This window comes from Strix aluco, chromosome 3 (genome assembly GCF_031877795.1).
Source record: "Strix aluco isolate bStrAlu1 chromosome 3, bStrAlu1.hap1, whole genome shotgun sequence".
Classification (NCBI taxonomy): Eukaryota; Metazoa; Chordata; class Aves; order Strigiformes; family Strigidae; genus Strix; species Strix aluco.
In genome coordinates, this window is record NC_133933.1 from 8,107,541 (window position 1) to 8,122,443 (window position 14,903).

At 42.2% G+C, this 14,903-nt stretch overlaps 1 protein-coding gene across 1 annotated transcript; it reads left to right on the top strand.

Moving 5' to 3' along the window:
* The first annotated feature begins 245 nt into the window (after nucleotides 1–245).
* FBXO48 (F-box protein 48) lies at nucleotides 246–3,404 on the top strand. The gene is made up of 2 exons (XM_074817267.1): nucleotides 246–977; nucleotides 2,919–3,404. Exons 1-2 carry the CDS (start codon nucleotides 711–713, stop codon nucleotides 3,078–3,080), a joined length of 429 nt encoding a protein of 142 aa, XP_074673368.1. The 5' UTR covers nucleotides 246–710; the 3' UTR covers nucleotides 3,081–3,404.
* The last annotated feature ends 11,499 nt before the right edge of the window (nucleotides 3,405–14,903 follow it).

The following is a 14,903-nucleotide window of genomic DNA, read 5'->3' on the forward strand; positions in this document are numbered from 1 at the left end:
ACGTTCGGTTCTGCACGGGCTCCCCCGGTCCTTTTTCCCCCCGGCGATGGCACCGGGGGTGCAAGAAGCCCGGCCCCGGGGCTTCAACGTGTACCCCTCTAAGCACAGCGGATCAACACACGAACCCACCCTGCCCTCGGAGCGGGGGGTGCCCGCAGGTCCCGGCGGCGGGGAGCGGCCTGCAACAGCGCTGGGAGCCGCGCGCGCGCCCTTCCCCTCACGGGAGGCCTGGCGGGGGGAGTGCAGGCAGACTGCGGCCAGGCCCCTCAGAGCGGGCGGCGGGGAGGTGCCGGTAGCTCGGCACCCGCAGCGCTGCTTCTTACGGGCGGCACCGGCCTCGCCTCACCTCACCTCACCTCACCTCACCGGGTACGGCCACCGCCGCCACCGGGAACGGGGACAGGAACAGGGCTCGCCGGAGGGCCGCTGGCGCGCGGACGCCGCCTGATGACGTAGTACGTCGCACGCCCCCGCCCACAGCGCGGCGGGGCCGCCCCGCCTCTCACGGGCCCGAAAAGCGGAAAGAATCGCCTTAAAAAAAACACCGACACACACCCCAGACACACCCGCACCCCCCCCCCCCCGCGCTGTGACGTGACGTAGCGGCCCGAAGGCAGGGACATGGCGGCCCCGGGTGCTGCTGCCGCCGCCCGCGGCCGCCCGGAGACGCAGCGACCGCGGTGACGGGGAGCGTCTGCCCCTCCCCGGGGATGGCGGGGGGGCGAGGAGGAGGAGGAGGAGGAGGAGGAGGCGGGGGGGGCCCGGCCGATTTCGTGGCTGTCCTCCCGCCGGAGGTCAGCTCTCGGATTTTCAGCGACCTGGACGTTGAGAGCTTGTGTCAGGCGGCCGTGACGTGCAAGGGCTGGCACCGCGTCATCGAGAGCAACGAGCGCTTGTGGAGGCACCACTGCTTGAGCGTGAGGGCCGTCTGCCAGCGGGAGATCGACTGCGATCGAGGACATGGGTATTCCTGGAAGGTAAATTTAACGGCAGTGACGTGATGGCAGCGAGGCTTCAGGGATTGGTACTAGAAATAGGTAAAGACATTCCATCAGCTACAGGTAAGGACATTCCATGGGACGCCTCAGCTGTCCCAGTGTTAGCCAAAAAGCAGATTTCTCGCCCAGTGTGCGAGAAATAATCACACACTCAGGAGAGACCTTGCTTATTTATTTTAGGGTTGCGCACGCCAAGGTGCTCGGTGGTTTCCCACAAATCAAGCACACCAGCGGGACTTACTGTACGATATTTATACCCAAAACTTGCAGAGTTAGTGATTTTCCAAGTCCATCCTCCTACAATGATTGGTTAGTAATTTACATACAATTATAATACTGCTGCAACAATACTTCTACCACTGTGCGTGCTCAGGGGACGGGCCTTCACCTGGGCAAGGGTCTTCTTGACCTATAGGTGTGATCTTTAGTATTATAACGAAGGTAGTTCAGCTAAAGACACATGGACCTTGAGTTTGCTTGCCAGGTTGGCAATGTATCCTCTTAAAGGTCCTCGCTCAAAGGCAGCTATCTACTTGTTCTTCTGATAAGGGATGCCTTTGGCTCTAACGTATACAAAGAACATCTTTCTTGACCTAAGTATAATATAGCTACATTGTTCTCAAAGTGTAACCTTCAACACCAGGCCAATGGGAGAACCGCTGTAATCACAGGGTGGCTCAGTAGTGCTCCCCAACAGCTGGACATCTGGTTAAATACGCAGAAAGATAAAAGCAAGGCTGCCATTCCTTAGCCAGGACCACATCTGGCCGGCCCGCACACCCCATTTAGTCTTCACGCAGCCCTGCACGGCCTCAGCACTGATGTTCATCGTACCAAAGTCTGCACAGCCCTAACATGGAACAAAGCGCATGTCCCAGTAGACAGGGCTGGAGGGGAGAAGACAATGTACCACCTGCTAGGCAGCGTGTGCTTTCATTGTATTTCATGGGAATAGTTCTGGTGAGGAATGACTTCCTGGAAATTCATCCTGGGTAGCTCTGCCTCCATATGCGTCCAGGAGGATAAAATTGGGGTAGAGAAAAGGAAACAAGCAGGAGCTCTGGGAAGCTGTTTTGAAACTCTCCCCATACACACTCCCAGTTACAGCTGCTCTGAGGAGTGAGGAGCTGAACAGGCTGGAAAATCTGACACTGTTGGATCCAGCCTGCAAGCTGGGGTAGATCAGGAAAGGAGTGGTTTCACAGCTACTGTTCTGGACCAGCCAGAGGGTGATCCCCACCTCATTTTAGCTGGTGTGTTTGAGAGCAGGGAGCGGTGGAGGGGTGAAAAGAGGGAAGCAGCAGCAGCAGCAAAAAAAACCCAGTTCTGGACTCACATTTCAGTAGAGTTGTTTCGGTATGAGGCAAAGCCACAAGCAGGTAGGGGTTGCCCTTCAAATGTACAGATCTTACTACTCTTGCACAGGAATTTCCAGGGCTCCCTGCACTGATTTTCTATTTTATCGGTATTTTGGAGAGGGGATTTGAAGTAGAAGCAAACATACACCAAAAGTCAGCATTTTTCTTGCAGTTGGCTGAAGAGAAGAATCCAGCCAGCCTGCATTAAGAGCTCAAACAACAGTTAAAGGTCACAAATAACCTAAATAGGAAGGGAAAGTGAGAGGCACCTCTTTTAAGGAGTAAGGAGGAAGATGAATTCCTGGTTTAGGGTTTTCATCTTGACCCTCAAAGAATTGAGGCAAGAAGCGATTCTCCACCCAACTTAGAACAGAAAAGCTGGAAGTAGACCAAGGTCTGGTTCTTGGCAGCAGTGCACCTTCCTGGGCTTAGCATCTAGATTTGCAAAGACATGTTCCAAATGCTTTTTCTAGCATTACTTTTCCAATGCAAAACTTACTTGCATTGAATGCAACTTAAATTGGTTCATTTCCAAGATTTAGGCTGTCTTTTTTTCCATCAGATCACATTACTGAGAAACTACTGGAAAAGCAAAGTGAAGCAGGAATGGCTGAGTGGGAAATACAGCAACATTCCTTCACAAAACAGCTTGCCAGAGAAAAGCATGTATCCAATGGATGTGGACACGTGGGGAGAAATCCTGGAAGCAGAACTTGAGAGATGAGAGACCAGTGCTGGTTCTTGTAACTCAAGAACCTTCTATCAACAACCCACGGACTTCCAAACTGTAAATATTTTGCTGTTCAAAATCAGTTGTGTCTGCAAACGTAGGATGAAAGCTTCTCACAAAAAAAAAAAAAAATGTCTTTTTTTTAATTTGCACTTTATCTGATTTTCTGTAAAATTCTAAATTAAATATCCAGTTGTAATTTTATATTTGTAAATTTAATGTTCTGTATTGTCAAAAAGATGTTGATTGTACTTTCAGTTTGCACTTTTTATTTTGGAAGGCATTATTTTTAAGAAGAAAAAAAAAATGTGTGTTTGACTTGAAGTGTATCATATCATCAGCACAACATGAGAACCCACACAGGAAGGCTGGGGAAGGGACAAATCCAGACACTGGAAAGAAAAGAGGAAGACAAGGCAGTCACCTCAGGATCAGCTGAACTTCCCCAATACCCATCCCAAGGGACAGAGCCCTCGCAGGATCTTCTCTGAAGCTGCACCTGCAGAGGTGTCAGTGCTCAGCAACGCTGCATTTCCACTGCCCAGTTGTGGGATTTCTGGATTAGGACTCACAGATCCAGGCATCAGGCCGGACTGAAGCAGCCACGTAACTTAACAGCCTCTCTACCATTAGCTATGCACTTCAGTCATTTGCATGATGAGGAGTAGAGCGAAATTTACTACTTTAAATAAAATAACTCAGATAACCATGCAAGATAACACAACTTCATATAGTTTTGTAGTCAAGCTAAAAAAAAAAAAATTGAGAAACTTATTTTTTTCCTACATTATGATCTCCCATCACACAGACCACACAGACCCTGCTTTACCAGCACTGATTTTTGGCACTGACTTTAAAAAACTGCTGCTAGGAAAAGAGGACACGTTATTCTGTGGCACGTTACTCAACATAAAAGTGACCACAAAATCAATTTATTACAATTCTATTTGAATATCACCTTTCCCTGCCTACTTTGCACTAGAGAGTAAAGTAAGTGGGAAAATGCTGGGAAAGTCCCTGTTGCTTGAGGTATTCCTACAAAATTCAGTCACCAATGTGGGACCAGTTTTCTATAGGAAGACTTCTACCATGCTTAAGAAACTTAGTTAATATGAAGTGATTTCAAATCAGCTACTGTGGACTTGGCAGAGGACCTTCTGGCAACATAAGGACAGAAGTGTCCTGTCACGAACATGAAGTTCAATGGCATAGATCAGGCCCTATTAGATACAGAGTTTACTTAAATTAGGTGGAGCCCTTACCTTTACCGGGGCCAAATAACACTAGATGGAGCAGTAGAGCAGTTTTGCTCTGAAAACACAAACCATGGTCCTCTGGGCTAAGACTGGGTAGCGTTTTTTGTTCGATGGTGCTGGTGGTTAAACGAACCATTTGTTTAAACTTGCTTCCAAATTACGCATTTTTATTTTCTCACAATTGTTTAACCATTGCGGAATAACTGGTGAAAATACCTAGTATTTTTTACTCCCCTTTATTGCAAATGTCTGGGCTCACTGGCTGCTTGTTGTAGGTGCCTGTATCTACAGGCCAAGGAAGAAACAGAACAGCCTGATGAAACTGGTAGTTCTAAAATGCTTCCAAGAAGAGTATGTTACCTGATCCCTCTTCTAGTTTGGAGCATTCAGCAGTTGTCATCAAAACTGATCCACTTCCCTCAGCCTCCTACATTTTCCCCATTAAAACAGGTTTTCAGCTCATAAGCACCAGTACCTTTTCTAAATCGTAGAGTTGCATCTCTAATTGAGACAGCTTTCTCATCAACAACATTGTGTGATGTGATGCAATGACTGGACGTTGTTTCTTACGCATCTTTTGCAATTTCTTCCTTATAGGTAAGTGTTAGTCCCAGGATCAGGATCGGGTTTTATAAAGATGCATAACATCTCCCTTTACTGCCAAAAGAGATGATGCTGTTCTTGTGGGACAACTACTATGTTAGCCAAAATGGATGCAGTACCCAAAATTCACTGAAGCTTCTGCTATCACCCTGCTGCTAAATATGGCTGAAGAGTACTGAGTAAAGAGCTTTGCTAAGTATAGTGGGTGTAGCACAAAGCTCAATGACTTGCAAACTTCTTCCTTTATTATTAGCTATACTGCTCTAAGATTATGTCTAGTTATCTCAAATTTCAAAAAAAACAAACCACACCCAAGCACAACAGTTTTTCCACTGAAGGTGCTGCCTCACAGTATCTTTCACCCTGACTTTAAGAGAGCTAGAAGTGAAAAAAAAGTGCATATAAAGAAGAAAATAATACTAGCAGCACATTCTCATCACCTCAGGAATGCCCAATTTATTAATCGTAAGACAGGAAAAGTGCACAATAATGGACCTAGTCCCTCATCTTTCTCCTGGCCCAGCCTCTCTTAACTCCCAGACATTTATCCCCTCTTTCTGCTCCGTTCCTGCCCCTCAGCTGTCAGTTCTCATCTGTCTCAGGATACAATTTTTAAATAGAATAATTATTCTGATATAAATCCTGACACAGAGTTGTTTCACCACGCACTGAGCTGTAGCTTTTCTCCATTCTCGTATGAGCGTAGGAATCACCGGTATCTCATGCCTCTACCTCTGTCCAAATCAGGTGGCTGTGCTTCTTTAAACGAAGAATTATACACTCAGCTATACAATTAGACAAGGCCTGGATCTTTAAATCTGGAGTAGCAGTGGTGCGAGTTTCTCATGAAAAATCTGTTACTGAAAGAAGAAAACAAGTATTTAAGTACAAGTTCTCATGAAAACAAAGCTTGCTTCCCCTCCCCATTCTGAGCCCCTCCTTTAAGGGTTTTAATTCACCCTGAAGATTTCATTACATCAATTCTGGTCTTCTGTTCTACCCCTCTCTGCCCCTGCACCACCTACTCGGCCTCTCAGCTCAGCTGCAGACTGGATGTGCTCTCTTCCCTTTAAAGACACCCCAGCAGCATCCGTCACTCCAAACGGTGACACTTCGCACACCAGCTGGTTTGGGCTCATCGCCTTCCCCTCCTACCTGCAAACAACCACCACTGAGATGCCAGCAACAGGAAGATTGTACTGGTGCCTAAATTAGCACTAATGCGTAGGTATCCTCCCCAGAGAGCATCCTCAGCAGCTAAGTCAAGCACACGTAAAACCCACCTACCACACCAGGACACGCGCCAGCTCCCCTCACACCTAGGGGGCTGGTAAAACCCTTTTTCCACTCTACTGCCCAGCTCTCTCACCCGTAAGTTTTTGAGGAAGCGGAAAGTTCTACTTTAGCAAACCCCACTGACCTTCCCACTGCATTCACATGCCACTTCTACCCTCCTACTCGGAAGGTGTCAGCTGCAGAAAGGTGCCCGAGGCACCCATCACCCAGGTATCCTGTTAGCCACACGTTTACCTTCCTGCCTGCCCAGCTTTCCTAAGACAGGCAGGCTTTTTGAGGGAGCACGTGAAGCTTGTGCAGTGCAGAGCAAATCGGATGTCCTCCACCCACACCCCCCAACTATGCAACGCGGGCTTAAACCAGCCAGGCTTCTGGGATGAAAAAAAAGTTTCCCTGCTGTGCAAAACATTCCGAGCTGCTGCACACAGCTGGACATCAAAATGCCGTGCACTGAAGCTCAACCTGAGGTCCCCTGAGGTCAGTATTTTATTTCTGCATTTCCAAAAATGCCCTGTGATGTTAGAACCTTGCTTGCAACCACTCGGTACTGCAGTGCTCCATTTCTGAAGGGAGGAGCTGACACTGTGGCTTTATTTCATCATGGTGCAGGATGTGGCTTTGGGCCATTGCCATTAGCAGTCAGACTAAATGAAAAAGAAAGCACGAGCTGTTTAATCACTACAGTCATTTCTTCATTAGGCCACCCAAATTTCAAAGCTCATTTTGTCAAGAGAAGTGTTTCTTCTGATAGGCTGGCACTAATGTTTCATGTTTCTATCCTGGTCATCTCTGGAAGGTACCAAGTGACAGAGTTATCCCAACTGAAAACAGAACAGGTGGGCTCAAGACTGGGGTTAGCTGCTTCGGCCCACCAAAGCTGACAGAAAGGTAGTAAAGGCATACGGATAGGGGAATTTGGGGGGTGCGGGTGGTTTTTTATTTACTCTCCAAACAAACTTGGGTAGACCCATATCAGATTCCCAAGAGCATCCTGACAATTTGCGGTTGTTTTTCAGCATATGTTCAGAAAAGTCTGTCCCCAAAACCACGGAAGAAATCACCTGTTGCATTTAACACTGCAAGTCAGCAGCAGCTTCTGATCAGCACAACGCTAAGAATTTGGGGTTGGCGGTGGCTTTTCTTTTCCTAGGCCTCAGTGATGAGGGCTAGACCCACTTCTACTATTTTCGTAAACCAACAAAACCTGAGCTACAGCTGTGGGTAGGAGGGGAAGAAAGAGAAAGGTGATGAACAGCAAACTCAAGATGAAACCCAAGAGGAAAATTCTGTGTACCGACACAGTTACCTGCAGCCCCTCCCAACTCCTCAGAATCATCCTGTCAAACACTGCCAGTCATGTCCAGCAACCATGGATTTACAAAGCCGGGGAGAATAAAAACCAGCCTGCTAGAGCATGCAAATTAGGTACAACATTAGCTTTTTTTGATCCACATTTTAAAATATTCTTAGAACCGCACATGTTGGTTTTAATGCACAGTCCTTAAAACTTTTAACAGGCAAAGGAGCCGCTGCTTGCATGTTGACTGCGTAAGTTTTGTCGATGAGATGCCAGACAGTTGAAGCTCTACACAGAGACTTCTCCAGATGTCACAGGACACCATTGGCCATGAGATAATGTATTAACCACAGCACTAAATATTGCTTTTAAACATCTCAGTGATCTCAGAACACCAAATACATAAGGCCACAAGATGCTACCAGCTACCTATTGGAGGATTCAAAAGGCTGAATTGAAAGTATGGGTTGAGCAAGCTGGGAACAGAAAGAAAACTTCAAGCAAACAAACCAGCCACCTTAAGCCTTTAATCCTAACAGGGGAAAACAGAAAAGTTGACAAAAGCAAAATATTTTTTTTTGCAGCAGTACCTTACAGCTAATAAATGAAATATGACACTACCCCATAAGAACTTTACCCGTCTGTTCAACTGAGGGAATATTTTCAGTAACTTCCACTATTTTTCCATCATAATACTAAAGAACAAGAGTACTGTACAAATTTGGCTAGGAGATCCTAACGCCTAGGTTTCTCAAGATGCAGTATATAGCCATTTGACAGCATGGCAAATAACAGAAACGTGCCTCAAGTTTCATTTAGCATAGCTGACCAAACTCACCAGCTTTTCCCATGCGCCTTTATTTTTGAACACCACGAGTCTGTAGACAATTTCACCACGAAATTATACTGCTCTTTAAAGTCATTCTAAGATGCAAATCTTATCAACACATGGTAACACTGGGGGCTCATCAAATACTTATATAGGGAGACTATAATGGCACTCACAGAATTTCTGATATGAATTTGCCAAACTGCTCAAAAGGCTGCAGACAGTAGCTCATACACTATATCTAGTTTGTTTTCAGAGTGTCTTATTTCAGAACAAATAGCTGTCATAGCAATGTCCTTTTCCTGATTAAATATTATTTCTAATTAATGATATTGTACAGTATCTTCACCTCATTACATTTCATTCTTATATTCTTTTTTGTTATATAAGAGAATCCTATTAAGTCTGTTTAAATAATCTATAAAATCCAGCAGAATGCTGATTTTCCATTTATTCACCCAGAGTTGTTCAGGCAACAAAAAAGCTTTATTTGCTCAAAAACTGTCAAAAAGAAAAGCATTCAGTTCAAAGAGATATGAAAGATGAGGCACCAAGGGGAAGATTACAGTACTGTCTCTAATTCATTGGCCTTCCACCTCTGACACTAGCTTTTGTTAAACATGCAATCCAAATTAAGAGAGAAATGTACTATTTTTGATATTATCAGACAAAGCAATCACTCCTTAACTTTCTCAGACGTCTTGCATTTTCAGACTTATCAGGTATTTCAACAAATTCAGAACACAGTATTCACCTTCCATACCCTTCGAACTCATACTGTTTCTCTTTTTTTTTTTTTAGTCAATACATTTTTTTAATGGGAAAGGAACCATTTATTACATTCTGAGTGTTTTATTTCAGTGTTCACCTGAAAGGTTCTTGTGGGACATGCAAAGCATTTTGTTTCTACTACAGCAAGCACTTGCTACAAAAAAAAAAAGATTACTTTCTCATTTTCTGTCTTGCTTTCTCCATACTAAATCCAAAATGGTAAATACAGGTCAGTCTCTTATATTTTAGATACAAAGAAAGTTGAAATCTATAGATAAATTCAGATTCTTGGTTTAAATGCAGATTTAGATCTAGGTTTTATTTTGTGGCATAAACTCATCACAAAGTTGGTTCAAGGTCAGATTGGATGGGGCTCTGAGAAGCCTGATCTAGCTGAAGAGATGTTCCTGCTCATTACAGGCAGGGTTGGACTAAAAAAACATTTAAAGGTCTCCTCCAACACAAATTGTTCTATGATTCAATGATTCTATTTTCCAAGATTTCTAGGTGCCTTCTGACCTCTACTGTACTGGTTTTTTCCTTTATTTTTTTTCTTTCAGAAAACATATATCAAATACCTAGCTTCTGGTGGAGTCAGTAATAGATCAGAGCAATCTTCCTTCATTTTCTCATGTGATAATCCTAATGCAGCACATCTGAATAAATGTCTCTTCATTCATTTTAATCCCTGAATGTTACTCTGTGATACAACTACCTAGACAACTTCTCTCTTCTACCTTTGTGCATTTGACACTAACCTATCACTTAAACCATCTCACTTCCTTCTGCATGTCTGGTCATTTTTCAGAATTCAATCCATTTATCTAATTTAACAAGATTGTGCTGATTGTAGATCCTGTCTTCCAAAACAGCTGTGATCCTGCTTAGCCTGCTGATGAAAATGAAAATCCAAATGTTGCAGAATGAGGTTTAAGGTTTTGCTAAGACCCAATGTTTTGATTTTTTAAATTATTATTTGGAGTTTTTTGTTTCTGTTTAGTTTGGGGTTTGGGTTTTGAAATGTTCCTTTTTTTCTAATATTCACTTGATTATTAAAATTGCTAAGTTACATCTATGGAAAAAATATTTTTTGGGGTAGGATTCATGCTAATAAAGTTTAGTTCAGGGTGTCTCAAAGTGCACAAAATTACTTTTCCTCTATTACACACATGCAATGGCATTGCTGGTGAAAGATCTTACAACATGGGTAAATCACAGTCAGTTGCTCACTGAAAAATAAAAATGTTATTTGTCACAGACACTATTTTTATTTATGCAGAAACACCATAATCAGAAAGAAAATTGCAGCAAACAATTCTGCCTTTTCCTAAGCCTTCAAGTCTACAGAGTTCACTTCAGTGAAGTAACTTCACCCTAGTTTTGTCAGCTGAGTGCACATTTTGGAGTGATTTTTGTCCATTTTTGGAATAGACATATAGGATCAAAAGTCTAATCCCATGGTCCGTAATACATACTTAAAAGAGTATAAGCAAGAGAAAGCATTTAAGACAGTAAACTGTGTCTTTAGCCACCCTGAGGCTTAGACACTTCCTGAGCCAGGTGAGTTACCTTTGTGTTTAATAGCCTTCAATGGGTTCTACATCCATGAATTTGTCTATTTGGGTTTTTTGAGCTCAGCTGTAAATTTTTTGTCTGCTGTAGCTGCAAGTTCCACAATGATCAAACAGGGCTGAAAAGAAGATAATACACAACAAGGAGCAAATATACAGGGTTAAAAGGAATAGCTAGGTTCATCATTGGGCCATTAATAGATCTTATTTCACTAATCTTCATCATACTTGGCTGGCAGTATCAAAAAAACCCCAATGTAATGCAACAGTTTGCAGTTTAATTCTGATATTTTAACTAGGGAGAGCATGGTTTTATATTCAAATTCGTATTACCTAATCAACAGGAAAATAAAAAGTAGAAGATGTAGGAATACCATCATAAAGTAAGACTAACACTTAAATTAACACTTAAAGCACTTAAAGACTAACACTCAGTACCCATAAAGTAACCAAACATTTACTCATGGCATGTAGGTATAAGGAGATAAGAGGATGTTTTCGCTGTTCTAGAGGGGTGACTAAAGACTATGTTGTAGCACATCTAAAATGCCACCAAGCAGGTCTGTTTATGTATCTGAGTTCCAGTATATGAGGCCTAAAAGGCAGAGCCACAAGCTCTCTTCTTAGATTAGGAAGTTTAGGTCAAAATAGCTTGAAGAAGAAGGAGGTGGGGTGAGGAGAAGAGGAGAAAGGGGAAATTGAAGATGTAACTTGGGAAAAATAGCCTTTCTTTAAGTAAAAATATTAAATTTTTTTAAAAAAACCAGCAACCTCATTTTACCACTTATGTACCAGAATGGTAAATATTTCCTTTTATTAATCAGAAAACTGCATAGGAATGTTAAAAATCTGATATGAACAACTCTTCCTATTATTCAAAAATACCTCACACATATGTGTTGATTTTGTTACTGCACTTTCACCATCACATACTAAGGAAACACACAGCAACTTAAGTCTTCAAAAGCAGGACACCTACATACACTCATAGCAGAAGCAATGAAGGACAAAAGAGATAGTTTCTTGGTTTTCTTTTGATATACTTTGGTGGTTAAGAAAGGATTTTCAGACTTGTGGTGTAGAAGCAGGTACATGAGAAGACTGATTATACATTGATTTATATAACTGATAATCTGTCAGCAATAGGTTGTTCTAGTATATTTGATAAAGAGAAAGGGGCTAATGGCAATACTCTAAGAAGAAAGGTCTCAGTGTCCTCTTAATATCTGAGTTTGAGGACATGGGAAGATTGGGATGACTAGTTTTGGATTTTTTGCTTTTTTTTTTTTAAATTAAACTAGTCAATTCCCAGCTCCTCCTCCTCTCCCTTGATCACTCTGGTTTATTAATATTCAAAATTTTGGTGAAAGACATACTGAAGGCAAATTTTTAAAATTACATCATTTCCCTCCCTTTCAATGTCTGGAAACAAAAATCAATCCATCAGTTTCATCAGCATTTGCCTTCAATTCTTTTCCTCCCTCCTTCTCAGTCATCTTTCAGTGGGATGGAGAAAGAGAGGGAAACATGTTGCCATCTTTAAAAAAGGCAGAGTCTATGCAGGGCAGGTGAAGAGTTTTACTATACCCCATTACACTTACAGTGGAAGTTCAATGAAATATGAAAAGCAGCATTTTCCTCAGCTTTCATACACAGTTTTACTCTCCCTTCAACCAAATTGAAAGGAAAAAGAATTAAGCAATCTACAAGAACCAGAAACAAAGTGTGGAAAGCCACAATTTTGGTTCTAAATGCAAAGCAGGAAGTCCTATGTTCTAACCGAGGGGAAAAAAAAAATACTTATTTTGAAGCCAAATGAGAAGCTCTATTTCAAGAAGCCTCACGAGTAACAACAAAAGAAGAACCTTGTTTTCAGTCAGAGATTTTTCAAGGGTGTTTTTTGTTTGCTTGGCTTGCAGATCACCAATGCACCATTTTAAGAGGTAAAGCAGTTCCTAAATACCTTCAGAAGATGATGAAGTAACCACATTTAAATTATTCTTCATGCATCAGATTCAGACTTCAATTATTTCATCATCCCACACAACAAAAACAACTCGCAGATACAGATGGCGGCTCCCTGCCACATTAATTTTGCAGACTGGCCAGGACTAAGCCTCATTCTCATACTGAAGCTACTTCCAGAGAGCTGGCAAAAAGACATTCTCCTCTTTCAGGCTCCAAACCAGCGACTGCTGAAGCCAAGTGGGAGCATTGCAAGGGCTCCACATTGCAACAAGGCTCCCCTGAGCAGCCGAGCCACATGTGGTGGGCAGGCAAAGTCCTCTGGAAAGGCACCGACGCTTCACCAGTCAGAACACTGATCCTGCCTCAACCATTTGCTTTTTAAGTCATCTTAAGTCATCAATCCCCTACCCAAAGGGTTAGAAAGCAAGACAAGGACCTCTTACTATCAACACTGGTCACAAGAAGCAGGACTGAGATTTCCCATCTTGTGTCCTGATGTTAAAGAGCAAACATCTGACACTTTATACGCCGAGAACTGCTCGGCTTACAGGCTAAATAATATAATTGTGCAATTACTTAATTGTATAATCTGGAAGCAAACCTTCAACCAGAGGCTGTGCAAACAGCCTTGCATTTTATTTTATCCTAGCTTTCAAAAAGAACCTCTTGCATATTGTGGCTTATTATTAATACATAAGAGCACATATATTCCACTTCTATTTACTTTAGGACAAATTCAGCATAATACTACATTTACTTAAAAATTATTCAAGTAGGTAGACTAAAGAACTTGACACTATTTATTGCATAGCACATTCAGTTTTCTCAGGCTGTCAAACCCATCAGACCCAAAAACTCCTCCAAGAAAGGTGGTTGGTGAGAAGACTAGAGCCCACGTCCCCCTGTTAGCCAGCAGGAAACCCAAATGGGAGGCAGAAATTTGAAGCCCATCTTCAGAGTCTTTTACTGCTCACAGAAGTTCACGCTGAGCACAGTAAAATCTCTGTACATCAACGAGAAGACCGCAGTTCACAAGTGAAAATACGTGCACTTTTCAAAACACAAACTGAAGGGACCCACAGAAATACTGACTACTGACAATCAGTTCCTCCTGTAGTCTCCTACAGTTTTAAAAGGCACAAACTGAAAAAAAAAAAAAAACCAAACTGAAAAAAACCCACCCCATTAAAATGTTTCTGGCCCTCACCAAAAAGATTAAGGGAAGTTTTCAGGATTCTTAGTTTTGGTGCTACCCAAGCCTGAACTCAGGACAAATGGAGGCACGTTACAAACAATAAAAAACATATATCCAGAGCCCTTTAAAGAAAGTTGTCTAATCGTAAAATAACTTCTGAAGTATTTGAGAACAAATTAGGGGGGGAAAGAAAAAGAGGAAATAATTGGTACTTAATATTTGTAACAGTGAACTCTAAGACAAAGAAGCAGTATTACCGCACTGAAGAATTTAGAGTATTGCAAGAACAAATGCAAATAAAAACTTTGTCTAAAAGAGGGATAACAGTACACACTAGATCATACCTCAGAGGCTTTAACTAGTTTTTTTCCTCTTTATGAACGAACTTTGGTTAAAGATTTCTCAATAAACTATTACTAGAAACACATTTTCAGTAGACCTTTATCACCTTTTGTTAACTATTCTTTCAAATAAAAAGCAAAGAACAGCACCAAAATAACTACATTTAACAACAAAATAATACTAACCTTATCCTTCAGAAGAAAGCTGCAGTACAGGGAAAATGAACAGCTTGTGGAAACCACTGGAAAACACATTAAGACAGAACTACCTCCATATGCAGTGTTTATTGGATTATATGAAGTAACACCTGTAGCTGAAAGCTTCTTAGGCAGTTGCAGTCTTCATGGATGTTATTTTTTCAGTGTATGTGTGTGTGGTTTGCCTTGATCCATTTTCTTTTAAACCAGGGAAGAAGGAGCTCCATGTCTACATGGGTGTTTTTATGGGTGCATGGTTAATAAACGTTCCTGAAAACCTGACTGTAATAACCACACAGTCAGTGTTCCAGGGGAGGGAAAACAGCTCTGTAAGATATGGAAAGTCAAATACAAACCTAAGGGGATCTTTATAGTAGAATATATCATACAAGTCTTACTGTAATTGAAGATTATAAATATAGACCTTATCCACAATGGTTTATTTTGCTGTCCTTTAGTCTTATGAAAAAAAGACTAATTCATGTTCTAAGT

What these genes read in the sequence shown, in the direction of transcription:
- FBXO48 (XM_074817267.1), top strand. Translation starts at nt 711, where the DNA reads ATGGCGGGGGGGCGAGGAGGAGGAGGAGGAGGAGGAGGAGGCGGGGGG. An exon ending in GACATGGGTATTCCTGGAAG is followed by an intron (nt 978 to 2,918) that starts GTAAATTTAACG and finishes TTTTTCCATCAG; the next exon opens with ATCACATTACTGAGAAACTA.